The sequence below is a fragment of the Coloeus monedula genome (genome assembly GCF_965178545.1).
Source record: "Coloeus monedula genome assembly, chromosome: 33".
NCBI classification, from domain to species: Eukaryota; Metazoa; Chordata; class Aves; order Passeriformes; family Corvidae; genus Coloeus; species Coloeus monedula.
This window is the reverse complement of record NC_138813.1, coordinates 2,605,984-2,633,464: the sequence shown is the minus strand read 5'-3', so window position 1 is coordinate 2,633,464 and position 27,481 is coordinate 2,605,984. Positions and strand designations below refer to the sequence as shown.

Here is a 27,481-nt window from a genome sequence, read left to right as displayed (position 1 = left end):
GGTCCCAGAGTGGTTTGGGGGGCGTTTTTGGGGTGATTTGGGGTTTTTTTCGGGTGGTCCTGGAGTGGTTTTGGGGCGATTTTGGGTTTTTTTTCGGGTGGTCGCGGAGTGGTTTTGGTGGCGTTTTTGGGGTGATTTTGGGGTTTTTTTCCCAGTTGTCCCGGATTGGTTTTGGGGACGTTTTTGGGGTGATTTTGGGGTAATTTTTGGTTTTTTTCCGGGGGTCCCGGAGTGGTTTGGGGGGCGTTTTTGGGGTGATTTTGGGGTTTTTTCCTGGTGGTCCCAGAGTGGTTTGGGGGGCGTTTTTGGGGTGATTTGGGGTTTTTTTCGGGTGGTCCTGGAGTGGTTTTGGGGCGATTTTGGGTTTTTTTTCGGGTGGTCGCGGAGTGGTTTTGGTGGCGTTTTTGGGGTGGTTTTGGGTTTTTTTTCCCAGTTGTCCCGGATTGGTTTTGGGGACGTTTTTGGGGTGATTTTGGGGTAATTTGGGTTTTTTTTTCCCGGGGTCCTGGAGTGGTTTGGGGGGCGTTTTTGGGGTGATTTTGGTTTTTTTTCCAGTTGTCCCGGAGTGGGTTTGGGGTGATTTTGGGGTGATTTTGGGGTTTTTCTTCCTGGGGTCCTGGAATGGTTTTGGAGTGATTTTGGGGTTTTTTTTCCAGTTGTCCCAGAGTGGTTTTGGGGTGATTTTGGGGTGATTTTGGGGTTTTTCTTCCTGGGGTCCCGGAGTGGTTTTGGGGTGATTTTGGTTTTTTTTTCCAGTTGTCCCAGAGTGGTTTTGGGGTGGTTTTGGGGTGATTTTGGTTTTTTTTCCCAGTGTTCCCGGAGTGGTTTTGGGTTGATTTTGGAATTTTTGCAGTGGTCCCAGAGTGGTTTTCGGCGGCACTTTTGGTGTGATTTTGGGGGATGATTTTGGGATTTTTTCCCAGTTGTCCCGGAGTGGTTTCAGTGGCATTTTTGGGGTGATTTTGGGGTTTTTCTTCTTGGGGTCCTGGAGTGGTTTTGGGGGCGTTTTGGGGTTTTTCCCGCTGGTCCCAGAGTGGTTTTGGGGGTGATTTTGGGGTGGTTTTGGGGTGATTTTCGGGTGGTCCCAGAGTTGTCATGGGGTCGTTTTAGGTGTGATTTTGGGGGTGATTTTGGGGTTTCTCTTCCTGGGGTCCTGGAGTGGTTTTGTGGTGGTTTTTGGGGTTTTTTCCCAGTTGTCCCGGATTGGTTTTGGTGGCGTTTTTGGGGTGATTTGGGGTTTTTTTCCTGGTGGTCGCGGAGTGGTTTTGGGGTGATTTTGGGGTGATTTTGGTTTTTTTTTCCAGTTGTCCCAGAGTGGTTTTGGGGTGATTTTGTTTTTTTTTTCCAGTTGTCCCAGAGTGGTTTTGGGGTGATTTTGGGGTGATTTTGTTTTTTTTTCCTTGTTGTCCCGGAGTGGTTTTGGGGTGATTTTGGGATTTTTGCAGTGGTCCCAGAGTGGTTTTTGGGGGTGCTTTTGGGGTGATTTTGGGGTTTTTCTTCCTGGGGTCCCGGAGTGGTTTTGGGGTGATTTTGGTTTTTTTTTCCAGTTGTCCCAGAGTGGTTTTGGGGTGATTTTGGGGTGATTTTGGTTTTTTTTTCCTTGTTGTCCCGGAGTGGTTTTGGGTTGATTTTGGAATTTTTGCAGTGGTCCCAGAGTGGTTTTCAGCGGCACTTTTGGTGTGATTTTGGGGGATGATTTTGGGATTTTTTCCCAGTTGTCCCGGAGTGGTTTCGGGGGCATTTTTGGGGTGATTTTGGGGGTTTTTTCCGGGGCTCTCACTCTCTCATCCCCCCCAGGTGTGGGGGTCCCGGGGGTCCTGGCCTTCGTGCGCCCCTCGAATGTCCCCGAGGCCGCTCTGCAGAGGGACCCCCGGCGCTTCTGCTCCCCCGAGCTCGTCCGGCTCCTCGCCCCCATCTTCGACCCCCCCCCGGCGCCCCCCCCGCGCCGCCCCCGCAGCCCCTCCCCGGTTAGTGGGGGGGAGGGGGGGGGGAGGGGTCCTCCCCAAAATTTTGGGGGTTTTTCGGGGTCTGGGGGGGTTTTTGAGGGAGTTCTGGGGGTTTTTGGGGGGGGGGTTTGGGGGGGTCTTGGAAAGGTTTGGGGGTTCTTTGGGGTCTGGGGGGTTTTTGGGGGGGTCTTGGAAAGGTTTGGGGGTTCTTTGGGGTCTGGGGGGTTTTTGGGGGGGTCTTGAAAAGGTTTGGGGGTTCTTTGGGGTCTGGGGGGTTTTAGGGGGTTCTGGGGGGTCTTTGTGGGGGTTCTGGGGGGGTTCTGGGGGGGTCTTGGAGAGGTCTGGGGGTTCTTTGGGGTCTGGGGGGGTTTTAGGGGGGTTCTGGGGGGGTTCTGGATGGGTCTTGGAAAGGTTTGGGGGTTTTTTGGGGTCTGGGGGGGTTTTGGGGGGTTCTGGGGGGTCTTTGTGGGGGTTCTGGGGGGGTCTTGGAGAGGTCTGGGGGTTCTTTGGGGTCTGGGGGGGTTTTAGGGGGGTTCTGGGGGGGTTCTGGGGGGGTCTTGGAAAGGTTTGGGGGGTTCTTTGGGGACTGGGGGGGGTTTGGGGGAGTTTTGGGGGGCCTTGGGGGGGTTCTGGGGGGTCTCTGGTGGGTTTTGGGGGGGTTCTGGGGGGGTCTTGGAAAGGTTTGGGGGTTCTTTGGGGTCTGGGGGGGGTTTTGAGGGGGTTCTGGGGGGGTCTTGGAGAGGTCCGGGGGTTCTTTGGGGTCTGGGGGGGTTTTAGGGGGGTTCTGGGGGGTCTCTGGTGGGTTCTGGGGGGGTCTTGGAAAGGTTTGGGGGTTCTTTGGGGTCTGGGGGGGGTTTTGAGGGGGTTCTGGGGGGTCTTTGTGGGGGCTCGGGGGGGTCTTGGAAAGGTTTGGGGGTTTTTTGGGGTCTAGGGGGGTTTTGGGGGGTTCTGGGGGGTCTTTGTGGGGGTTCTGGGGGGGTTCTGAGGGGGTCTTGGAGAGGTCTGGGGGTTCTTTGGGGTCTGGGGGGGTTTTAGGGGGGTTCTGGGGGGGTTCTGGGGGGGTCTTGGAAAGGTCTGGGGGTTCTTTGGGGTCTGGGGGGGGTTTTGAGGGGGTTCTGGGGGGTCTTTGTGGGGGTTCTGGGGGGGTCTTGGAGAGGTCCGGGGGTTCTTTGGGGTCTGGGGGGGTTTTAGGGGGGTTCTGGGGGGTCTCTGGTGGGTTCTGGGGGGGTTCTGGGGGGGTCTTGGAAAGGTTTGGGGGTTTTTTGGGGTCTGGGGGGGTTTTGGGGGGTTCTGGGGGGTCTTTGTGGGGGTTCTGGGGGGGTCTTGGAAAGGTTTGGGGGTTTTTTGGGGTCTAGGGGGGTTTTGGGGGGTTCTGGGGGGTCTTTGTGGGGGTTCTGGGGAGGTTCTGAGGGGGTCTTGGAGAGGTCTGGGGGTTCTTTGGGGTCTGGGGGGGTTTTGAGGGGGTTCTGGGGGGGTCTTGGAGAGGTCTGGGGGTTCTTTGGGGTCTGGGGGGGTTTTAGGGGGGTTCTGGGGGGTCTCTGGTGGGTTCTGGGGGGGTTCTGGGGGGGTCTTGGAAAGGTTTGGGGGTTCTTTGGGGTCTGGGGGGGTTTTGAGGGGTTCTGGGGGGTCTTTGTGGGGGTTCTGGGGGGGTTCTGGGGGGGTCTTGGAAAGGTCTGGGGGTTTTGGGGGGTCTGGGGGGGTTTTAGGGGGGTTCTGGGGGGTCTCTGGTGGGTTCTGGGGGGGTTCTGGGCGGGTCTTGGAAACGTTTGGGGGTTCTTTGGGGGGGTCTAGGGGGGGTTTTGGGGGGTTCTGGGGGGTCTTTGTGGGGGTTCTGGGGGGGTCTTGGAGAGGTCTGGGGGTTCTTTGGGGTCTGGGGGGGTTTTAGGGGGGTTCTGGGGGGGGTTCTGGGGGGGTCTTGGAAAGGTTTGGGGGGTTCTTTGGGGACTGGGGGGGTTTTGGGGGAGTTTTGGGGGGCCTTGGGGGGGTTCTGGGGGGTCTCTGGTGGGTTTTGGGGAGGCCTTGGAAAGGTTTGGGGGTTCTTTGGGGGGGTCTAGGGGGGGTTTTGGGGGGTTCTGGGGGGTCTTTGTGGGGGCTCGGGGGGGTCTTGGAAAGGTTTGGGGGTTCTTTGGGGTCTGGGGGGGTTTTAGGGGGGTTCTGGGGGGTCTCTGGTGGGTTCTGGGGGGGTTCTGGGGGGGTCTTGGAAAGGTTTGGGGGTTCTTTGGGGGGTCTAGGGGGGGTTTTGGGGGGTTCTGGGGGGTCTTTGTGGGGGTTCTGGGGGGGTCTTGGAAAGGTTTGGGGGGTTCTTTGGGGTCTGGGGGGGTTTTAGGGGGGTTCTGGGGGGGGTTCTGGGGGGGTCTTGGAAAGGTTTGGGGGGTTCTTTGGGGACTGGGGGGGGTTTGGGGGAGTTTTGGGGGGCCTTGGGGGGGTTCTGGGGGGTCTCTGGTGGGTTTTGGGGGGGTCTTGGAAAGGTTTGGGGGTTCTTTGGGGTCTGGGGGGTTTTTGGGGGGGTCTTGGAAAGGTTTGGGGGTTCTTTGGGGTCTAGGGGGGGTTTTGAGGGGGTTCTGGGGGGGTCTTGGAGAGGTCTGGGGGTTCTTTGGGGTCTGGGGGGGTTTTAGGGGGGTTCTGGGGGGTCTCTGGTGGGTTCTGGGGGGGTTCTGGGGGGGTCTTGGAAAGGTTTGGGGGGTTCTTTGGGGACTGGGGGGGGTTTGGGGGAGTTTTGGGGGGCCTTGGGGGGTTCTGGGGGGTCTCTGGTGGGTTTTGGGGGGGTCTTGGAAAGGTTTGGGGGTTCTTTGGGGTCTGGGGGGGGTTTTGAGGGGGTTCTGGGGGGGTCTTGGAGAGGTCTGGGGGTTCTTTGGGGTTTGGGGGGGTTTTAGGGGGGTTCTGGGGGGGGTTCTGGGGGGGTCTTGGAAAGGTTTGGGGGTTTTTTGGGGGGTCTAGGGGGGGTTTTGGGGGGTTCTGGGGGGTCTTTGTGGGGGTTCTGGGGGGGTCTTGGAGAGGTCCGGGGGTTCTTTGGGGTCTGGGGGGGTTTTAGGGAGGTTCTGGGGGGGTTCTGGGGGGGTCTTGGAAAGGTTTGGGGGTTCTTTGGGGACTGGGGGGGTTTTGGGGGAGTTTTGGGGGGCCTTGGGGGGGTTCTGGGGGGTCTTTGTGGGGGCTCGAGGGGGTCTTGGAAAGGTTTGGGGGTTCTTTGGGGTCTGGGGGGGTTTTAGGGGGGTTCTGGGGGGTCTCTGGTGGGTTCTGGGGGGGTCTTGGAAAGGTTTGGGGGTTCTTTGGGGTCTGGGGGGGGTTTTGAGGGGGTTCTGGGGGGTCTTTGTGGGGGCTCGGGGGGGTCTTGGAAAGGTCTGGGGGTTTTTTGGGGTCTAGGGGGGTTTTGGGGGGTTCTGGGGGGTCTTTGTGGGGGTTCTGGGGGGGTTCTGAGGGGGTCTTGGAGAGGTCTGGGGGTTCTTTGGGGTCTGGGGGGGGTTTTGAGGGGGTTCTGGGGGGGTCTTGGAGAGGTCTGGGGGTTCTTTGGGGTCTGGGGGGGTTTTAGGGGGGTTCTGGGGGGTCTCTGGTGGGCTCTGGGGGGGTTCTGGGGGGGTCTTGGAAAGGTTTGGGGGTTTTTTGGGGTCTGGGGGGGGTTTTGAGGGGGTTCTGGGGGGGTCTTGGAGAGGTCTGGGGGTTCTTTGGGGTCTGGGGGGGTTTTAGGGGGGTTCTGGGGGGTCTCTGGTGGGTTCTGGGGGGGTTTTTGGGGGGGTCTTGGAAAGGTCTGGGGGTTCTTTGGGGTCTGGGGGGGGTTTTGGGGGGTTCTGGGGGGTCTTTGTGGGGGTTCTGGGGGGGTCTTGGAGAGGTCTGGGGGTTCTTTGGGGTCTGGGGGGGTTTTAGGGGGGTTCTGGGGGGGTTCTGGGGGGGTCTTGGAAAGGTTTGGGGGTTTTTTGGGGTCTGGGGGGGGGTTTTGGGGGGTTCTGTGGGGTCTTTGTGGGGGTTCTGGGGGGGTCTTGGAGAGGTCTGGGAGTTCTTTGGGGTCTGGGGGGGTCTTTGTGGGGGCTCTGGGGGGATCTTGGAGAGGTTTGGGGGTTCTTTGGGGTTTGGGGGGGTTCTGGGTGGTCTTGGGGGGTTCTGGGGGTCTCTGGGGGTTTTGGGGGGTCTCTTGGAAAGGTTGGGGGGGTTCTGGCAGGATTGGGAGGGGTCTGGGGGTCTTTGGGGTCTGGGGGGTCCTGGTAAAGCTGGGGGGGGGGGGTCTGGGGGTTTTGGGGGGCTCTGGGGGGGCTCTGGGGCTCCATGGCTGTGCCCCCCCAGCCCCCCGGGGACAAACTGGGGGTGCAGGTGCAGAAGATTTTTGGGGGGAGCCGCGGCCCCGGCACCACCCTGCAGGTAAGGGGGGGGGGGTGGGGACCCCCCGAGACCCCTCCCCAAATCGCAGCCCCATAAATGGGACCCCACCCCAAATCCCAGCCCCATAACTGGGTGCAGCCCCCAAATCCCAGCCCCATAAGTGAGTACAGACCCCAAATCCCGGCCCCATAAATGGGACCCCACCCCAATTCCCAGCCCCATAAATGGGAGGGACCCAACCCCAAATCGCAGCCCCATAAATGGGACCCCACCCCCAATTCCCAGCCCCATTAAATGGGAGGGACTCCTGATCCCAGCCCCATAAATGGGACCCCACCCCAAACCCCAGCCCCATAAATGGGAGGGACCCCTGATCCCAGCCCCATAACTGGGACCCCACCCCAATTCCCAGCCCCATAACTGGGTGCAGCCCCCAATTCCCAGCCCCATAACTGGGTGCAGCCCCCAATTCCCAGCCCCATAAGTGGGTGCAGACCCCAATTCCCGGCCCCATGAATGGGTGCAGCCCCCAAACCCCAGCCCCATAAGTGGGACCCCAGCCCCATAACTGGGTGCAGCCCCCAAACCCCAGCCCCATAACTGGGACCCCACCCCAATTCCCAGCCCCATAACTGGGTGCAGACCCCAATTCCCAGCCCCATAACTGGGTGCAGACCCCAATTCCCAGCCCCATAACTGGGTGCAGCCCCCAAATCCCAGCCCCATAACTGGGTGCAGCCCCCAAACCCCAGCCCCATAAATGGGACCCCACCCCAATTCCCAGCCCCATAACTGGGACCCCACCCCAATTCCCAGCCCCATAACTGGGTGCAGCCCCCAATTCCCAGCCCCATAACTGGGTGCAGCCCCCAAACCCCAGCCCCATAACTGGGACCCCACCCCAATTCCCAGCCCCATAACTGGGTGCAGCCCCCAAACCCCAGCCCCATAACTGGGACCCCACCCCCAAATCCCAGCCCCATAACTGGGTGCAGCCCCCAATTCCCAGCCCCATAACTGGGTGCAGCCCCCAAACCCCAGCCCCATAACTGGGACCCCACCCCAATTCCCAGCCCCATAACTGGGTGCAGCCCCCAATTCCCAGCCCCATAACTGGGACCCCACCCCAAACCCCAGCCCCATAACTGGGACCCCACCCCAATTCCCAGCCCCATAACTGGGTGCAGCCCCCAATTCCCAGCCCCATAAGTGGGTGCAGCCCCAATTCCCAGCCCCATAACTGGGACCCCACCCCAATTCCCAGCCCCATAACTGGGTGCAGCCCCCAATTCCCAGCCCCATAAGTGGGTGCAGCCCCCAAACCGCCGCCCCAAAGCTGACCCCGGCCTCGGGGCCCCCCCGGACATCCGCAGACGTCCCCGCTGGACCTGGCCATGCTGGCCCCCTACATCCCCATGGACGGCGACTTCCAGCTGGGCGGGGCCGAGCCGCACAGGGGGCGTGGCCTGCGCCCCACAGGCCCCGCCCCCAAAGCCGAGGCCACGCCCCCCAGGCCCCGCGCCCGCAGCTTCCCGGGGCGAGGCCCCGCCCCCTCCCGACCTGGCCACGCCCTCCCGCGCTGGGGCAGCGACCCCGCCCTCGGCCACGCCCCTCGGCCACGCCCCGCTAGGAAGAGGTGGGCGGGGTTTGGGAGGGCGTGGTCGGAATGGGGCGTGGTTTGGGTGTGGCGGTGGGCGTGGTCTGTGGGCGTGGCACGAGGGGGCGTGGTTTGGCGGGAATTCCGGGGGGGCGTGGCATGTGCGGTGAAGGGCGTGGCTTGGGGGTGTGGCCGTGTTGGGGTGTGGCCGTGGGCGTGGCCGTGTTGGGGCGGTGTTGTGGGCGTGGCCTGTGAGGGCGTGGTCGTGCTGGGGCGCGATCCTGGGCGTGGCTATGGGTTTGTGGGTGTGGCCTGGGAGGGTGTGGCCCTGTTGGGGCGTGGTCGTGGGTGTGGCTATGGGGTTATGGGCGTGGCTATTTGAGTTGTGGGCGTGGCCTTATAGGGTGTGGTCGTGTTGGGGTGTGGTCGTGGGCGTGGCTATGGGTTATGGGTGTGACCGTGTTGGGGCGTGGTTTGTGGGCGTGGCTATGGGGTTGTGGGCGTGGCTATGGGGTTGCGGGCGTGGCTATGGGGTTGTGGGCGTGGCTATGGGTTTGCGGGCGTGGTCTGGGAGGGTGTGGCCGTGTTGGGGTGTGGGCGTGGGCGTGGCTATGGGTTTGTGGGCGTGGCTATGGGTTATGGGCGTGGTCTGTGAGGGTGTGGCCGTGTTGGGGCGTGGTCGTGGGCGTGTCCTGTGAGGGCGTGGCCGTGGGCGTGGCCTGACGCGTTCCCCAGGCCGCGGGAGCCGAGCGAGGAGGACCCCGGGGCCCCCCTGAAACGCCCCGAGCTCGACCCCCAATTGCTGCCCCCCCTCGGGCTGGTACGGGGGGACACTGGGGGGACATCGGGGGGACATCGGGGGGACATCGGGGGGACATCGGGGGGGCATTGAGAGGACATGGGGGGACACTGGGGGGACACTGGGGGGACATTGGGGGAGACATTGGGGGGATGGGGGAGGCGACATTGGGGGCGACATGGGGGGGACATAGAGGGGACGTTGGGGGAGACATTGGGGGGATACTCGGGGGGATATTGGGGGGATGGGGGAGGGGACATTGGGGGGGACATCGGGGGGACACGGGGGGGACACTGGGGGGACATCGAGGGGACATTAGGGGGGACATCGGGGGGACACCGGGGGGAACATAGAGGGGACAGGGGGGGTGACACAGGGGGGACATGAGGGGGACATCGGGGGGGACATTGGGGGACATTGGGGGGACACTGGGAGGACATTGAGGGGACATCGGGGGGACACTGGGAGGACATTGGGAGGACATTGGGGGGACATTGAGGGGACATCGGGGGGGACACTGGGAGGACATTGGGAGGACATTGGGGGGACATTGAGGGGACATCGGGGGGGACATTGGGGGGACACTGGGAGGACATTGGGGGGACATCGGCAGACTTGGGGGGGGACATTGGGGGGACACTGGGGAGGACATTGAGGGGACATCGAGGGGACATCGGGGGGACATCGGGGGGACATCGGGGGGACATGGGGGGGGCTGGGGGACACTGGGGGGACACTGGGAAGGTTTGGGGGGACAGGGCGTGAGGTCACAGGGGGGTGGGGGGACACAGGGGACATTGGGGGGGGCAGGGTGGGGGTGGGCACAGGGACACACCGGGGGTGGGGGGAGGGGCAGCGTGTCCTGTCCCCATTTGTCACCTCCCCCCCCCTCCCCCCCCACGCCGTGTCCCCACCAGGGGCTGCTGCTGAGTGGGGACCCCCCAGGACTGAGCCCCCCCCTGGGGCAGGAGCAGCCCCTCGGTGAGAGGTGGGGTGGGACACCCCAAAAACGGGGGGGGGACACCCCTAAAATGGGGGAGGACACCCCTAAAATGGGAGGGGGACCCCAAAAACGGGAGGGGGACACCCCAAAAACGGGGGGGACACCCCAAAAATGGGAGGGGGACACCCCAAAAACGGGGGGGACACCCCAAAAATGGGAGGGGGACACCCCAAAAACGGGGGGGACACCCCAAAAATGGGAGGAGGACACCCCAAAAACGGGGGGGACCCTAATAGTGAGAGGGTCCCAAAATCGGGGGGGGGGGGGGGGGGTGTCCTTGATAAAGGGGGGGGGGGCGGTTTAGCCAAAAATGGGGTGGGGGGGGAGCTGGGGAGACCCCAAAATTGGGGGGGGGGGGGGCAAAAATAGGAAGCCCCCAATAACCGGGGGGGGGGGACCCATATTTTGGGGGGGGGGGGAAGTGGAAGGACCCCCCCAAAATGGGTGGTTGGGGGGGGAGGACACCCCAATAATTTCTGTGCCCCCCCCCCCCAGCGCTGCTGGCTGATGGTCTGACCCTTCCGGGGGCCCCCCCGCGCCCCCCCATGAGGGTCCCCCAAAACCTCGAGGAGAGCAATTGAGGGGGGGGGGCTCGCTGGGAAGGACCCCCCCGCCCCAAAAATAAACCAGCAACGACCCCCCCCTCGGATGGGAACCCCAGAATTGGGGGAGGGGGCGACCCCCCCCCCTCCCCAAATCCACATCTTTGGGGGGCTGCACCAAAAGCCATGACCTGACCCCCCCCTCCCCTTTTATTCCCCCCTCCCCAATTTAGGACACTCCCCTCCCCCCCCCCCCCCCCACTTTTTGGGGATGCCCCCCCTCCTCCTACCTCAGCCCATCCCCCCCCTCCCTTTTTTTTTGGTGCTGGGGGGGGGGGGGTCCCAACTTCCCCCAATTCGGTGCTGGGGACCCCTCCCCCCACTCGGTGCTGGGCTGAAAACGCCCCTGGGGGGGGGGGTACAAAGCCCCCCCCCCTCCCCCTCCCCAAATCCGGGACCACCCCTCCCCCAAGAGCCCCCTGAGACACCCCCCCCCCCCAAAATTCCCCCCCCCGGAGCCGCTGGGACCCACACGCACACCCCCCCCCTCCCCTCCCCCACCCCGCTGCTTTGGGGGGGGGGGCCCTGTACGACCCCCCCCCCTTCCCCGGCTGTCGCACGCCCCTCCCCCCCCTCCCCCTCCCCTCCCCCGCCCCCCCCCCCCGTGCTGTGCCCACCCCCCATAAAATCGCTCAGAAGCCACCGCGGGCTCCGGCTGTGATTGGGGGGGGGGACATTGGGAACACCGCGGGGACACCGGGGGGGGATGGGGACACCGAGGGACACGGAGGGACACGGGGGGACACCGGGAGACACGAGGGGACACCGGGGGGTGATGGGGACACGGGGGGACACGGGGGGTGATGGGGACACCGGGGGGACACCGGGGGACATTGGGGACACCGGGGGACACCGGGGGACACTGGGGGTGATGAGGACACCGGGGGACACCGAGGAACATGAGGGGACACGGGGGGTGATGGGGACACGGGGGGACACGGGGGAACACGGGAGGACACGAGGGGTGATGGGGGGACACCGGGGGACACTGGGGGTGATGAGGATACGGGGGGACACGGGGGGACACGAGGGGACGGGGGGGGATACGGGGGGACACTTGGGGACACTTGGGGACACGAGGGGTGATGGAGACACCGGGGGACACCGGGGGGTGATGGGGACACCGAGGAACACCGGGGGACACGAGGGGACACCGGGGGACACCGGGGGACACGAGGGGTGATGGGACACCAGGGGACACTTGGGGACATCGGGGGACACGGGGGGACACGGGGGACACGGAGGGGACACCGGGGGATACGGGGGGACACTTGGGGACACCGGGGGACACTTGGGGACGGTTGGGGACACGGGGGGACACCGGGAGGACACGAGGGGACACGGGGGGACACGAGGGGTGATGAGGACACCGGGGGACACGGAGGGACACGGGGGGACACCGGGGGGACACGGGGGGACACGGAGGGGACGCGGCGACCTGCGGCCGCTCCGCTCGCCCTCCGTTTACGACACCGCCCCCCCCTCCCACCTCGTCTTTGCGACAGCGGCGGTCGGCGGCCGCGGCCGGCGGCGGCGGCGGCGCTTTGCGGCCCGGCCATGGCGGAGGGAGAGCGGGCGGGGAGCGGCGGCGGCGCCGGCCCCGGGCGGCCCCCGAGCCCCGCCGAGCTCGAACGGGCCGAGGCGCTCAAGGCCCGCGCGAACGAGTTCTTCAAAGGTATCGGCGGGCAACGGGGGCTGCGGGAGAGGGAGCCGCGGCGAGGAACGGGTGGGAACGAGGGCTGCCAAATAGGGAGCCACGGGGGGTAATGGGGGCTGCCAGATAGGGAGCCGATGAGGGCAATGCGGGGTAACGGAGCTGCCAGATAGGGATCCATAGAGGGTAATAGAGGCTGCCAGATAGTGAGCCCCGGCGGGTAACGGGGGGTAACGGGTCTGCCAGATTGGGAGCCATGGGGGTCAATGGGCGGTTACGGAGGCTGCCAGATTGGGAGCCACGGGGAATAACGGGGCGTAACGGGGGCTGCCAGATAGGGATCTATAGGGGGCAATGGGGGATAACGGGAGCTGCCAGATAGGGATCTGTAGGGGGCAGTGGGGGCTGCCATATAGGGAGCTATGGGGGGCAGTGGGGGATAACGGGAGCTGCCAGATAGGGATCTATAGGGGGCAGTGGGGGCTGCCTGATAGGGATCTATAGGGGGCAGTGGGGGCTGCCTGATAGGGATCTATAGGGGGCAGTACGAGCTGCCAGATAGGGATCTATAGGGGGCAGTGGGGGCTGCCCGATAGGGATCTATAGGGGGCAATGGGGGCTGCCAGATAGGGAGCTATAGGGGACAGTGGGGGCTGCCAGATAGGGAGCTATAGGGGGCAGTATGAGCTGCCAGATGGGGATCTATAGGGGGCAGTGGGGGCTGCCTGATAGGGATCTATAGGGGCAGTATGAGCTGCCAGATAGGGATCTCTAGGGGGCAGTGGGGGCTGCCAGATAGGGAGCTATAGGGGCAGTATGAGCTGCCGGATAGGGAGCTATAGGGGCAGTATGAGCTGCCAGATAGGGATCTATGGGGGCAGTATGAGCTGCCAGATATGGATCTATAGGGGGCAGTGGGGGCTGCCAGATAGGGATCTATAGGGGGCAGTGGGGCTGCCCGATAGGGATCTATAGGGGGCAGTACGAGCTGCCAGATAGGGAGCTATAGGGGGCAGTGGGGCTGCCATATAGGGATCTATAGGGGGCAGTATGAGCTGCCAGATAGGGATCTATAGGGGGCAGTGGGGCTGCGTTATAGGGATCTATAGGGGGCAATGGGGGCTGCCAGATAGGGATCTATAGGGGGCAGTGGGGCTGCCAGATGGGGATCTATAGGGGCAGTATGAGCTGCCAGATAGGGATCTATAGGGGGCAGTGGGGCTGCCAGATGGGGATCTATAGGGGGCAGTGGGGGCTGCCAGATAGGGATCTATAGGGGGCGTAACGGGGGCTGCCAGATAGGGATCTATAGGGGGCAGTGGGGCTGTGAGATAGGGATCTATAGGGGGCAGTGGGGCTGCCAGATAGGGATCTATAGGGGGCAGTGGGGCTGTGAGATAGGGATCTATAGGGGGCAATGGGGGCTGCCAGATGGGGATCTATAGGGGGCAATGGGGGCTGCCAGATAGGGATCTATAGGGGGCAGTACGAGCTGCCAGATAGGGATCTATAGGGGGCAATGGGGGCTGCCAGATAGGGATCTATAGGGGGCAGTGGGGCTGCCAGATAGGGAGCTATAGGGGCAGTGGGAGCTGCCAGATGGGGATCTCTAGGGGGCAGTGGGGGCTGCCAGATAGGGATCTATAGGGGGCAGTGGGGGCTGCCAGATAGGGATCTATAGGGGGCAGTGGGGGCTGCGAGATGGGGATCTATAGGGGGCAGTGGGGCTGCCAGATAGGGATCTATAGGGGGCACTGGGGGCTGCCATATAGGGATCTATAGGGGGCAGTGGGGGCTGCCAGATAGGGATCTATGGGGGGCAGTGGGGGCTGCCCGATAGGGATCTATAGGGGGCAGTGGGGCTGCCCGATAGGGATCTATAGGGGGCAGTGGGGGCTGCCAGATAGGGATCTATAGGGGGCAGTGGGGGCTGCCAGATAGGGATCTATAGGGGGCAGTGGGGGCTGCCAGATAGGGATCTATAGGGGGCAGTGGGGGCTGCCCGATAGGGATCTATAGGGGGCAGTGGGGGCTGCCAGATAGGGAGCTATGGGAGGCAGTGAGGGCTGCGAGATGGGGATCTATAGGGGGCAGTGGGGGCTGCCATATAGGGATCTATAGGGGGCAGTGGGGGCTGCCAGATAGGGATCTATAGGGGGCAGTGGGGGCTGCCAGATAGGGATCTATGGGGGGCAGTGGGGGCTGCCCGATAGGGATCTATAGGGTCAGTATGAGCTGCCAGATAGGGATCTATAGGGGCAGTATGAGCTGCCCGATAGGGATCTATAGGGGGCAGTGGGGGCTGCCAGATAGGGATCTATAGGGGGCAGTGGGGGCTGCGAGATGGGGATCTATAGGGGGCAGTGGGGCTGCCATATAGGGATCTATAGGGGGCAGTGGGGGCTGCCAGATAGGGATCTATAGGGGGCAGTGGGGCTGCCAGATAGGGATCTATAGGGGGCAGTGGGGCTGCCCGATAGGGATCTATAGGGGCAGTGGGGGCTGCCCGATAGGGATCTATAGGGGGCAGTGGGGCTGCCAGATAGGGATCTATAGGGGCAGTGGGGGCTGCCCGATAGGGATCTATAGGGGGCACTGGGGGCTGCCAGATGGGGATCTATAGGGGGCAGTGGGGGCTGCGAGATGGGGATCTATAGGGGGCAGTGGGGCTGCCATATAGGGATCTATAGGGGGCAGTGGGGGCTGCCAGATAGGGATCTATAGGGGGCAGTGGGGGCTGCCATATAGGGATCTATAGGGGGCAGTGGGGCTGCCAGATAGGGATCTATAGGGGGCAGTGGGGGCTGCCATATAGGGACCTATAGGTGCACTGGGAGCTGCCGGATAGGGAGCTATGGAGGTCAGTGGGGTCTGGTCACTCCCAGGCCTTTGGGGTCTGGTCACTCCCAGGCCTTTGGGGTGCGGTCACTCCCGGCCTTTGGGGTCTGGTCACCCCCGGCCTTTGGGGTCTGATCATCCCCGGCCTTTGGGGTCTGGTCACTCCCAGGCCTTTGCGGTCTGATCATCCCCGGCCTTTGGGGTCTGGTCACCCCCGGCCTTTGGGGTCTGGTCACCCCTGGCCTTTGGGGTCTGATCATCCCCGGCCTTTGGGGTCTGGTCACTCCCAGGCCTTTGGGTTGCGGTCACTCCCAGGCCTTTGGGGTCTGATCCCTCCCAGGCCTTTGGGGTCTGATCCCTCCTAGCCCTTGTGATTCAATCACCCCTGACCTTTGCGGTCCGCTCACCTCCCATCCTCCGGGATGTGGTCACCCTCTGTCCACTCCCTGACCTCCTGCTCCGGGGTTCCCCCCCAGGGAAGGACTACGAGAACGCGGTGAAGTTCTACAGCAGCGCCATCGAGCTGAACCCCACCAACGCCATCTACTATGGCAACCGCAGCCTGGCCTACCTGCGCACCGAGTGCTACGGCTACGCCCTGGCCGACGCCACGCGCGCCGTCCAGCTGGACGCCAAGTACGTCAAGGGCTACTACCGGCGAGCAGCCAGCAACATGGCCCTGGGCAAGTTCAAGGCCGCCCTGCGCGACTACGAGACGGTGAGGAAGGGGGTGGTGGGGGGGGCACGGCGGGGGATGGAGTGAGGTGGGGACGTCGTTGGGGTCAGCGTGGGTCATCGGGGTTTGGGAAATGCTTGGGGTCATGTCTGGGGTCGGTGTGTCCACCCTGAGCTCAGGGGAGGGTTGGGGTCATGTCTGGGGTCAGTGTGTCCACCCTGAGCTCAGGGGAGGGTTGGGGACATGCCTGGGGTCAGTGTGTCCACCCCGAGCTCAGGGGAGGGTTGGGGACATGCCTGGGGTCAGCGTGTCCACCCTGAGCTCAGGGGAGGGCTGGGGACATCCCTGGGGTCAGCGTGTCCACCCTGAGCTCAGGGGAGGGCTGGGAACATCCCTGGGGTCAGCGTGTCCACCCTGAGCTCAGGGGAGGGCTGGGGACATCCCTGGGGTCAGTGTGTCCACCCTGAGCTCAGGGGAGGGCTGGGGACATCCCTGGGGTCAGTGTGTCCACCCCGAGCTCAGGGGAGGGTCGGGGTCACCCCTGGGGTCAGTGTGTCCACCCTGAGCTCAGGGGAGGGCTGGGGACATCCCTGGGGTCAGTGTGTCCACCCCGAGCTCAGGGGAGGGTTGGGGTCATCCCTGGGGTCAGTGTGTCCACCCTAAGCTCATGGGAGGGCTGGGGACATGCCTGGGGTCAGCGTGGGTCATTGGAGTTTGGGGAATCCTTGGGGACACCCCTGGGGTCATTGTGTCCACCCTGAGCTCGTGGGAAGGTTGGGGACATCCTTGGGGTCAGTGTGTCCACCCTGAGCTCAGAGGAGGGTTGGGGTCACCCCTGGGGTCAGTGTGTCCACCCTGAGCTCAGGGGAGGGTTGGGGACATCCTTGGGGTCATTGTGTCCACCCTGAGCTCAGAGGAGGGCTGGGGACATCCCTGGGGTCAGCGTGGGTCATTGGAGTTTGGGGAATCCTTGGGGTCATCCCTGGGGTCGGTGTGTCCACCCTGAGCTCAGAGGAGGGTCGGGGTCACCCCTGTGGTCAGTGTGTCCACCCTGAGCTCAGGGGAGGGTTGGGGTCACCCCTGGTCCCTGAAGATGTCCTGAGGGGCTGTCCTGGGGTGTCCCCTGGTGTCCCCATCCCCTGAGGGGCTGTCCTGGGGTGTCCCCTGGTGTCCCCATCCCCTGAGGGGCTGTCCCGGGGTGTCCCCATCCCCTGAGGGGCTGTCCTGGGGTGTCCCCATCCCCTGAGGGGCTGTCCTGGGGTGTCCCCAGGCTGTCCCCATCCCCTGAGGGGCTGTCCTTGGGTGTCCCCAGCGTGTCCCCATCCCCTGAGGGGCTGTCCTGGGGTGTCCCCAGGCTGTCCCTGTCCCCTGAGGGGCTGTCCTGGGGTGTCCCCTGGTGTCCCCATCCCCTGAGGGGCTGTCCCAGCGTGTCCCCAGGCTGTCCCCATCCCCTGAGGGGCTGTCCTGGGGTGTCCCCATCCCCTGAGGGGCTGTCCCAGCATGTCCCCAGGCTGTCCCCATCCCCTGAGGGGCTGTCCTGGGGTGTCCCCATCCCCTGAGGGGCTGTCCTGGGGTGTCCCCAGGCTGTCCCCATCCCCTGAGGGGCTGTCCTTGGGTGTCCCCAGCGTGTCCCCATCCCCTGAGGGGCTGTCCTGGGGTGTCCCCAGGCTGTCCCTGTCCCCTGAGGGGCTGTCCTGGGGTGTCCCCTGGTGTCCCCATCCCCTGAGGGGCTGTCCCAGCGTGTCCCCAGGCTGTCCCCATCCCCTGAGGGGCTGTCCTGGGGTGTCCCCATCCCCTGAGGGGCTGTCCCAGCATGTCCCCAGGCTGTCCCCATCCCCTGAGGGGCTGTCCTGGGGTGTCCCCATCCCCTGAGGGGCTGTCCTGGGGTGTCCCCAGCGTGTCCTCATCCCCTGAGGGGCTGTCCCCGGGCTGTCCCCGCAGGTGGTGAAGGTCAGGCCCAATGACAAGGACGCCAAGCTCAAGTACCAGGAGTGTCACCGCATCGTCAAGCAGAAGGCCTTCGAGAGGGCCATCGCCAGCGACGAGCACAAGCGCTCCGTGGTCGACTCGCTGGACATCGAGAGCATGAGTGAGACCCCCAAACCCACCCAGGGGGGGCTCAGGGGTCACTTGGGGCTCCTTGGAGAGCCCCCAGAGGAGGCTCAAGGTCCCTGAGAGGGGCTGGGGTCCCCATAAGGGTTCCTGTGAGGGTCTGGGGTCTCCAGGAAGGTCACTGGGGAGTTTGTGGGGGTCCCTGGGTGGATCTGGGGAGTCCCTGGGGGTTCCTGTGAGGGTCTGGGGTCTCCAGGAGGGTGTCTGGAGAGTCCCTGGGGGTCCCTGTGAGGATCTGGGGAGTCCCTGGGGGTTCCTGTGAGGGTCTGGGGTCTCCAGGAAGGTCCCTGGGAGGGTCTGGAGAGTCCCTGGGGGTTCCTGTGAGGGTCTGGGGTCTCCAGGAGGGTGTCTGGGGAGTCCCTGGGGGTCCCTGTGAGGATCTGGGGAGTCCCTGGGGGTTCCTGTGAGGGTCTGGGGTCTCCAGGAAGGTCCCTGTGAGGGTCTGGGGAGTCCCTGGGGGTTCCTGTGAGGGTCTGGGGTCTCCAGGACGGTGTCTGGAGAGTCCCTGGGGGTTCCTGTGAGGGTCTGGGGGTCTCCAGGAAGGTCCCTGGGAGGATCTGGGGAATTCTTGGGGGTCCCTGGTTGGGTCTGGAGGCTCTGTGGGTGTCCCTGGGAGGATCTTGGGGTCTCTGTGGGGGTCTGAGGGTCCCCATGAGGGTCCTGGAGAGGTTCTGGGGGTCCCCACGTGGGTCTTGGGGTCTCCATGAACATCCGGGGGTCCCCACGAGGATCTCTGGGAGGGTTTTGGTGTCCCCAAGGGGGTCCCCACGAGAGTCTCAAGGTGCCCAGCAGAGCTTTGAGACCCTCATGAGGGTCTTGGGGTCTCCATGAACATCTGGGGGTCCCCACAAGGATCTCTGGGAGGGTTTTGGGATCCTCTGGGGGTCCTGGAGAGGTTCTGGAGGTCCCCACGTGGGTCTTGGGGTCTCCATGAACATCTGGGGGTCCCCACGAGGATCTCTGGGAGGGTTTTGGTGTCCCCTGAGTGTCCCCATGAGGATCCTGGAGAGGTTCTGGGGGTCCCCACGTGGGCCTTGGGGTGTCCAGATGAGCTTTGGGACTCTCATGAGGGTTTTGGGGTCCCCATGAACATCTGGGGGTCCCCACAAGGATCTCTGGGAGGGTTTTGGGGTCCTCCTGAGGGTCCTGGAGAGGTTCTGGGGGTCCCCACGTGGGCCTGAGGGTCCCCATGAACATCTGGGGTTCCCCACAAGGATCTCTGGGAGGGTTTTGGGGTCCCCCTGAGGGTCCTGGAGAGGTTCTGAGGGTCCCCACGTGGGTCTTGGGGTCTCCATGAACATCTGGGGGTCCCCACGAGGATCTCTGGGAGGGTTTTGGGGTCCCCTGAGTGTCCCCATGAGGGTCCTGGAGAGGTTCTGGGGGTCCCCACGTGGGCCTGGGGGTCCCCATGAACATCTGGGGTTCCCCACAAGGATCTCTGGGAGGGTTTTGGGGTCCCCTGAGTGTCCCCATGAGGGTCCTGGAGAGGTTCTGGGGGTCTCCACGTGGGTCTTGGGGTCTCCATGAACATCTGGGGGATCCCCACGAGGATCTCTGGGAGGCTTTTGGTGTCCCCTGAGTGTCCCCATGAGGATCCTGGAGAGGTTCTGGGGGTCCCCACGAGGTTCTGAGGTGCCCAGCTGACCTTTTGTCCCCACCGCCCGGGGTCCCCACGCCAAGCCCAGCACCCCCAGCCCATCCCCCGCCTCTGGGGGACCCCTGGGTGGACTCACCTTGTCCCCACTGTCCCCTCCTCCCCCACCTTGTCCCCGCAGCCATCGAGGACGAGTACAGCGGTCCCAAGCTGGAGGACGGCAAGGTGACCTTGGCCTTCATGAAGGAGCTCATGCAGTGGTACAAGGACCAGAAGAAACTCCACAGGAAATGCGCCTACCAGGTACCCCCAAAAACCCCCTCAAAAACCCCCCCCAAAAACCTCCCCCCCTCTCTCCTCCTCCTCCTCCTGTCCCCATCCCGTCCCCAGATGTCCCCACACGTCCCCACCCCGCAGATCCTGGTGCAGGTGAAGGAGGTGCTGGCCAAGCTGCCCACCCTGGTGGAGACCACGTTGAAGGAGGTGGGTGCCCCTTCGTCGGGGTGGGTGGTGGGTGAGGGTCCCACGTCCCGGCGTGGTGACATCGGTGCCACCCGCGTGTCCCCTTGAGCAGACGGAGAAGGTGACGGTGTGCGGGGACACCCACGGGCAGTTCTACGACCTGCTCAACATCTTCGAGCTCAACGGGCTGCCCTCCGAGGCCAATCCTTACGTATCCTTACGGGCTCCCTGGGGCTGGGGTTGGGTGGGGTGGGGTGGGGACACTCGGGGGACACCTCTGGATGTAGGGTGGGGGTCGTTGTCCTGAACTGGGGACAGATTTTCAACGGGGACTTTGTGGACCGCGGCTCCTTCTCGGTCGAGGTCATCCTCACGCTCTTCGGTTTCAAGCTGCTCTACCCCGACCACTTCCACCTGCTCCGAGGTAATTCCAGAGGCTGGGGAGTGAGGCTTGGACCCCCTCCCCCCCCCTCCTGGCCAGGTTTGGTGGTGGGGGAGGGGTCACGTCCCCAAACTGTCCCTTGTTGTCACCTGTGGATCACTATCTGGCAGCCCCCGCCGTTGTCGTTGCCCGTGATGGATCCCAATCTGGCAGCCCCTGTAGAGGGGACACTTTTTGCCTGTGACCACCCCCGTGCCGGCCTCGTCCCCTTCGGGGTTGGGGGACATCCGTGTCCCTTGGGGATTTGGGGGATCCCCGTCCCCTCGGCGTTGGTGGCATCGCTGTCCCTTGGCGATGTCCCTGTCCCCAGCCCCAGGACCAGCATCACGGGGTCGTGTCCCCTCTGTGCCATGGCGTGGCACATCCCGTGTCCCCCGCGGGGTGCAGGGCCTTGTCCTGTGTCACAGGGCCACGTCCCCTGTCCCCAACCCTTGCTCCTTGTCCCCATCTCCCTCCTGGGGTCCTTCTCTGTCCCACACCCCCCGTCCCCAGAACCCATCCCGTACCCTCGGGACCGTCCCACCACCCCGGCCTCTGGGGGCCGAGCCGCAGCGCTGTGTCCCCTGCCCGTGTCCCCAGGCCTGGGCGGTGTCCCCCAGGCGTGGCAGTTGTCCCCGCGTCCCCTCAGGGAACCACGAGACGGACAACATGAACCAGATCTACGGCTTCGAGGGCGAGGTGAAGGCCAAGTACACGGCGCAGATGTTCGCCCTTTTCAGCGAGGTCTTCGAGTGGCTGCCCCTGGCCCAGTGCATCAACGGCAAAGTGCTGGTGAGGGGACACCGGAGGGGACACCGGAGAGGACATTGTCACCGGGCGTCACTATCTGGCAGCGCCCATTGAGAGCAATGGCTCCCTTTTTGGTAGCCCGTGGGTTCACTTTTTGGCAGCCCCTATTGACTGGAATTAGTCAGTATTTGGCGGCCCCCATAGAGCACAATTTGGCAGCCCACATTGACTTTGATGGATCACTATTTGGCCGCCCTTGATGATGATAGGTCACTTTTTGGCAACCCCTATTGACTTTAATAGGTCACTATTTGGCAGTCCTCGGGGATCACTCTTTGGCAACCCTTATTCACTCTAATTGGTCACTATTTGGCGATCCATTAGGCTCACTATTTCGCAGTCCCTACTGTCTCCTATGGTTCACTATTTGGCGACCCCTGTGGATAACTATTTGGCAGTCCCCATTGACTGTAATAGCTCACTATTTGGCGACCCCCTGGATCACTATTTGGCGATCCCCATTGACTGGAATCGGTCACTATTTGGCAGCCCCATGGGATCACTATATGGCAGCCCCCATTGACTGTAATAGCTCACTATTTGGCGGCCCCCATGGTATCACTCTTTGGCACCCCTTACTGACTTTAATGGATCACTCTTTGGCAGCCGTTTGAGATCACAATTTGGCAGCCGCTATTGACTTTAGTGGATCACTCTTTGGCAGCCGTTTGAGATCACAATTTGGCAGCCGCTATTGACTTTAGTGGATCACTGTTTGGCGGCTCTTGACTCCTATGGATCACTATTTGGCAGCCCCTATTGACTTTAATGGGTCACTATTTGGCGACCCCTTGGGCTCACTATTTGGCAGTTCTCACTGTCTCTGTGCTTCACTATTTGGCAACCCCTTTGGATAAATATTTGGCAGTCCCCATTGACTCTAATAGCTCACTATTTGGCGACCCTTTGGGTTCACTATCTGCCAGCCCCCATTGACTCTAATAGCTCACTATTTGGCGACCCCTTTGGATAACTATTTGGCAGTCCCCATTGTCGCCTGTGGTTCACAATTTGGCGTCCCGCTTGTATCACTATTTGGCAGCCCCTATTGACTTTAATAGATCACTATTTGGCAGCGCCCATTGACTCCTGTGGCTCACTATTTAGCAGCCCCCCCATCACTATTTGGCAGCCCCCCATAGTTCCATATAGATCACTATCTTGCAGGCCCACTGTCCCCAGTTGTCCCCTGTGACTTCTGATCCCTGTCCTTGAGGGGATTTGGGGTGTCCCTGCTGTCCCCATGGGGTGACCCCCATCCCTGGGAGGGGGTTTGGGGTGTCCCTGCTGTCCCCATGAGGTGACCCCCACCCCTGGGAGGGGGTTTGGGGTGTCCCTGTCACAAGTTGGGGAGGGCCTTGGGGGGTCTTGGGGGTCCCTTGTCACCCCCTCAGTGTCAGGATGGGCGATTGTGTCCCCCCCCCCCCGTCCCTGCTGTCCCCCCTGATGTCCCCACCTCGTGTCCCCACCCAGATCATGCACGGGGGGCTCTTCAGCGAGGACGGCGTCACCCTCGATGACATCCGCAAGATCGAGCGGAACCGGCAGCCCCCAGACTCAGGTGGGACAGGGACCCCCACCCCCCACCCCGAGGTGTCCCCAGCGTGTCCCCAGCGAGGGGCCGAGCTCTGACCCCCCCTGTGTCCCCCCAGGGCCGATGTGTGACCTGCTCTGGTCCGACCCCCAGCCCCAGGTGAGCTGTGACCCCCTCCCCCTCAGTGATGTCCCCTGGGCTGTCCCCAGGTCCTGGTGTCACCCACCAGGTCCCAGTGCCACCCTCTTCCTGTCCCCAACCTCCCAGTGCCACCAGCTGTACCCCCAAGCCCACCACCACCCCCTGCCACATCTGCTGACCCCTCTGTCCCCCCCCACAGTGTCCCCAGAATGGCCGGGGGTCAGCTGCCCCCTCTGTCCCCCCCACGGTGTCCCCACGGTGTCCCCAGAATGGCCGGGGATCAGCTGCCCCCTCTGTGTCCCCATGGTGTCCCCACGATGTCCCCACGGTGTCCCCAGAATGGCCGGGGGTCAGCTGCCCCCTCTGTCCCCCCCACAATGTCCCCACGATGTCCCCACGATGTCCCCCCCCCCCATGGTGTCCCCAGACCGGCCGCTCGGTCAGCAAGCGAGGGGTCAGCTGCCCCCTCTGTCCCCCCACGGTGTCCCCACCATGTCCCCAGAGTGGCCGGGGGTCAGCTGCCCCCTCTGTCCCCCCATGGTGTCCCCACGATGTCCCCACGATGTCCCCACGATGTTCCCCCCCCGTGGTGTCCCCAGACCGGCCGCTCGGTCAGCAAGCGAGGGGTCAGCTGCCCCCTCTGTCCCTCCCCGGTGTCCCCACGATGTCCCCACGATGTCCCCAGAATGGCCGGGGGTCAGCTGCCCCCTCTGTCCCCCCACGATGTCCCCACGATGTCCCCAGAATGGCCGGGGGTCAGCTGCCCCCTCTGTCCCCCCACGATGTCCCCACGATGTCCCCAGAATGGCCGGGGGTCAGCTGCCCCCTCTGTCCCCCCACAATGTCCCCACGATGTCCCCCCCCCCGTGGTGTCCCCAGACCGGCCGCTCGGTCAGCAAGCGAGGGGTCAGCTGCCCCCTCTGTCCCCCCACGATGTCCCCACGATGTCCCCAGAATGGCCGGGGGTCAGCTGCCCCCTCTGTCCCCCCCCGGTGTCCCCACGGTGTCCCCACGATGTCCCCCCCCCCCGTGGTGTCCCCAGACCGGCCGCTTGGTCAGCAAGCGAGGGGTCAGCTGCCCCCTCTGTCCCCCCCACGGTGTCCCCACGATGTCCCCACGATGTCCCCAGAATGGCCAGGGGTCAGCTGCCCCCTCTGTCCCCCCACGGTGTCCCCACGATGTCCCCACGGTGTCCCCACGATGTCCCCACGATGTCCCCAGAATGGCCGGGGGTCAGCTGCCCCCTCTGTCCCCCCATGGTGTCCCCACGATGTCCCCACGATGTCCCCACGATGTCCCCCCCCCCCCTGTGGTGTCCCCAGACCGGCCGCTCGGTCAGCAAGCGAGGGGTCAGCTGCCCCCTCTGTCCCTCCCTGGTGTCCCCACGATGTCCCCAGAATGGCCGGGGGTCAGCTGCCCCCTCTGTCCCCCCACGATGTCCCCACGATGTCCCCCCCCCCCGTGGTGTCCCCAGAACGGCCGCTCGGTCAGCAAGCGAGGGGTCAGCTGCCCCCTCTGTCCCTCCCTGGTGTCCCCACAATGTCCCCACGATGTCCCCCCCCCTGTGGTGTCCCCAGACCGGCCGCTTGGTCAGCAAGCGAGGGGTCAGCTGCCCCCTCTGTCCCCCCCACAATGTCCCCACGATGTCCCCACGATGTCCCCAGAATGGCCGGGGGTCAGCTGCCCCCTCTGTCCCCCCCACGGTGTCCCCACAGTGTCCCCACGGTGTCCCCACGATGTCCCCACGATGTCCCCAGAATGGCCGGGGGTCAGCTGCCCCCTCTGTCCCCGCACGATGTCCCCACGATGTCCCCCCCCCGTGGTGTCCCCAGAACGGCCGCTCGGTCAGCAAGCGAGGGGTCAGCTGCCAGTTCGGCCCCGATGTCACCAAGCGCTTCCTGGAGCGGAACCGCCTGGAGCTCATCATCCGCAGCCACGAGGTCAAGCCCGAGGGCTACGAGGTAGCCCACGATGGCCGCTGCGTCACCGTCTTCTCCGCCCCCAACTACTGGTGAGGGGACAGCGGGGGACAGCAGGGGACAGCGGGGGACACGGGTGGCGGGAGGGCCCGCGGTGACGGCGGCGTGGCCTTGGTGCTGTCCCCGGTGGCCCCTTGACCACCTCGTCCCCGTGGTCCGGTGCCACCTGAGCCAGGTTGTCCCCTTGATCCAGTCCCCAAGTGTCCCCTGTGCCCGCTTGTCCCCAAATGTCCCCATCCCTGGTGGTCCCCCAGCCTCGGTGGCCAATGGGGGATGTGCTCTGGTGGCCCCAAATGTCCCCAAATGTCCCATCCCTGGTGGTCCCCCAGCCTCGGTGGCCAATGGGGGATGTGCTCTGGTGGCCCCAAATGTCCCCAAATGTCCCATCCCTGGTGGTCCCCCAGGCTCGGTGGGCAACGGGGGATGTGCTCTGGTGGCCCCAAGTGTCCCCAAATGTCCCCAAATTTCCCCAAGTGTCCTCAAATGTCCCCTGTGCCTGGTTGTCCCCAAATGTCCCCATCCCTGGTGGTCCCCCAGGCTCGGTGGCCAACAGGGACCATGCTCTGGTGGCCCCAAGTGTCCCTGAGTGTCCCCAAATGTCCCATCCCTGGTGGTCCCCCAGCCTTGATGGCCAACGGGGGCTGTGCTCTGGTGGCCCTAAGTGTCCCCAAGTGTCCCTAAATGTCCCCAAGTGTCCCCTGTGCTGAGTTGTCCCCAAATGTCCCCATCCCTGGTGGTCCCCCAGCCTTGGTGGCCAATGGGGGCCATCCTCTGGTGGCCCCAAGTATCCCCAAGTGTCCCCTGTACGTCATTGTCCCCAAATGTCCCCAAATGTCCCATCCCTGGTGGTCCCCCAGCCTCGGTGGCCAACAGGGACCATGCTCTGGTGGCCCCAAGTGTCCCTGAGTGTCCCCAAATGTCCCCATCCCTGGTGGTCCCCCAGCCTTGGTGGCCAGCAGGAGCTGTGCTCTGGTGGCCCCAAATGTCCCCAAGTGTCCCTAAATGTCCCCAAGTGTCCCCTGTGCTGAGTTGTCCCCAAATGTCCCCATCCCTGGTGGTCCCCCAGCCTTAGTGGCCAATGGGGGCCATGCTCTGGTGGCCCCAAGTATCCCCAAGTATCCCCTGTACGTCATTGTCCCCAAATGTCCCCAAATGTCCCATCCCTGGTGGTCCCCCAGCCTCGGTGGCCAGCAGGAGCTGTGCTCTGGTGGCCCCAAATGTCCCCAAGTGTCCCCAAATGTCCCCAAATGTCCCATCCCTGGTGGTCCCCCAGCCTCGGTGGCCAATGGGGGATGTGCTCTGGTGGCCCCAAGTGTCCCCAAATGTCCCATCCCTGGTGGTCCCCCAGGCTCGGTGGGCAACGGGGGATGTGCTCTGGTGGCCCCAAGTGTCCCCAAATGTCCCATCCCTGGTGGTCCCCCAGCCTCAGTGGGCAACGGGGGCTGTGCTCTGGTGGCCCCAAGTGTCCCCAAATGTCCCCAAATTTCCCCAAGTGTCCTCAAATGTCCCCTGTGCCGAGTTGTCCCCAAATGTCCCCATCCCTGGTGGTCCCCCAGGCTCGGTGGGCAACAGGGACAGTGCTCTGGTGGCCCCAAATGTCCCCAAGTGTGCCCAAATGTCCCCTGTACCTCATTGTCCCCAAATGTCCCATCCCTGGTGGTCCCCCAGCCTTGGTGGCCAGCGGGGGCTGTGCTCTGGTGGCCCCAAATGTCCCCAAGTGTCCCCAAATGTCCCCAAATGTCCCATCCCTGGTGGTCCCCCAGCCTCGGTGGCCAGCAGGAGCTGTGCTCTGGTGGCCCCAAATGTCCCCAAGTGTCCCCAAATGTCCCCTGCAGTGACCAGATGGGCAACAAGGGCTCCTACATCCACCTGCGGGGCAGCGACCTCCGCCCCGACTTCCACCAGTTCACAGCAGTGGTGAGTCTGGGGGCACTGGGACCCCCCAAAATCCACCCCAGGGACCCCAAAATCCAACCCAGAGACCCCCAAAATCCACCCCAGGGACCCCAAAAATCCTGGGAGCTCCAAAACCTCCCTGGGGACCCCCAAAATCCAACCCAGGGCCCCCCAAACGCCAACCCAGGGCCCCCAAAAATCCTGGGAGCTCCAAAACCTTCCTGGGGATCCCCAAAATCCACCCAGAGACCCCCAAAATCCACCCCAGAGACCCCAAAAATCCTGGGAGCTCCAAAACCTTCCTGGGGATCCCCAAAATCCAACCCAGAGACCCCCAAAATCCACCCCAGAGACCCCAAAAACCCAACCCAGGAACCCCAAAAATCCTGGGAGCTCCAAAACCTTCCTGGGGATCCCCAAAATCCACCCAGAGACCCCCAAACTCCACCCCAGGGACCCCAAAAACGCCAACCCAGGGCCCCCAAAAATCCTGGGAGCTCCAAAACCTTCCTGGGGACCCCCAAAATCCACCCAGAGACCCCCAAAATCCACCCCAGAGACCCCAAAAACCCAACCCAGGGACCCCAAAAATCCTGGGAGCTCCAAAACCTTCCTGGGGATCCCCAAAATCCACCCCAGAGACCCCCAAACTCCACCCCAGAGACCCCAAAAACCCAACCCAGGGACCCCAAAAATCCTGGGAGCTCCAAAACCTTCCTGGGGATCCCCAAAATCCACCCAGAGACCCCCAAAATCCACCCCAGGGACCCCAAAAACGCCAACCCAGGGCCCCCAAAAATCCTGGGAGCTCCAAAACCTTCCTGGGGACCCCCAAAATCCACCCAGAGACCCCCAAAATCCACCCCAGAGACCCCAAAAACCCAACCCAGGGACCCCAAAAATCCTGGGAGCTCCAAAACCTTCCTGGGGATCCCCAAAATCCACCCGGAGACCCCCAAAATCCAACCCAGGGACCCCCAAAACCCTCCCTGGGGACCCCCAAAAACCTCTCGAGGTTTCTCGAACCCCCCCCCAAATCCCCTTTGGGGGTCCCTGGGCTTTGGGGGGTCCTGAGGGGCTCTTGGGGGTCTTTAATGGGGGGAGGGGGT

The 27,481-nt window shown here is 63.6% G+C and overlaps 2 protein-coding genes across 3 annotated transcripts in view; both read left to right on the top strand.

The window, feature by feature from the left end:
• HIF3A (hypoxia inducible factor 3 subunit alpha) overlaps positions 1 to 8,574 on the top strand; it is a gene marked incomplete at both ends in the record, with an annotated part of 29,796 nt that extends 21,222 nt beyond the window's left edge. Inside the window, 4 exons of the mRNA XM_082299666.1 lie at positions 1,798 to 1,931; positions 6,219 to 6,293; positions 7,628 to 7,890; positions 8,508 to 8,574. Coding sequence (XP_082155792.1) covers positions 1,798 to 1,931; positions 6,219 to 6,293; positions 7,628 to 7,890; positions 8,508 to 8,574 — 539 coding nt within the window. The remainder of the gene's footprint in view (positions 1 to 1,797; positions 1,932 to 6,218; positions 6,294 to 7,627; positions 7,891 to 8,507) is intronic.
• A 3,161-nt stretch (positions 8,575 to 11,735) lies between these two features.
• PPP5C (protein phosphatase 5 catalytic subunit) overlaps positions 11,736 to 27,481 on the top strand; it is a 16,376-nt gene continuing 630 nt past the window's right edge. Inside the window, exons 1-12 of one of the 2 annotated variants that reach the window (XM_082299634.1) lie at positions 11,736 to 11,930; positions 15,224 to 15,465; positions 17,365 to 17,512; positions 19,311 to 19,432; positions 19,520 to 19,612; positions 19,704 to 19,802; positions 19,910 to 20,015; positions 20,662 to 20,804; positions 22,296 to 22,383; positions 22,475 to 22,515; positions 24,330 to 24,508; positions 26,312 to 26,393. In XM_082299634.1, coding sequence (XP_082155760.1) covers positions 11,813 to 11,930; positions 15,224 to 15,465; positions 17,365 to 17,512; positions 19,311 to 19,432; positions 19,520 to 19,612; positions 19,704 to 19,802; positions 19,910 to 20,015; positions 20,662 to 20,804; positions 22,296 to 22,383; positions 22,475 to 22,515; positions 24,330 to 24,508; positions 26,312 to 26,393 — 1,461 coding nt within the window. In that variant the 5' untranslated portion in view covers positions 11,736 to 11,812. The remainder of the gene's footprint in view (positions 11,931 to 15,223; positions 15,466 to 17,364; positions 17,513 to 19,310; positions 19,433 to 19,519; positions 19,613 to 19,703; positions 19,803 to 19,909; positions 20,016 to 20,661; positions 20,805 to 22,295; positions 22,384 to 22,474; positions 22,516 to 24,329; positions 24,509 to 26,311; positions 26,394 to 27,481) is intronic. The other variant, XM_082299635.1, reaches the window with a different exon arrangement.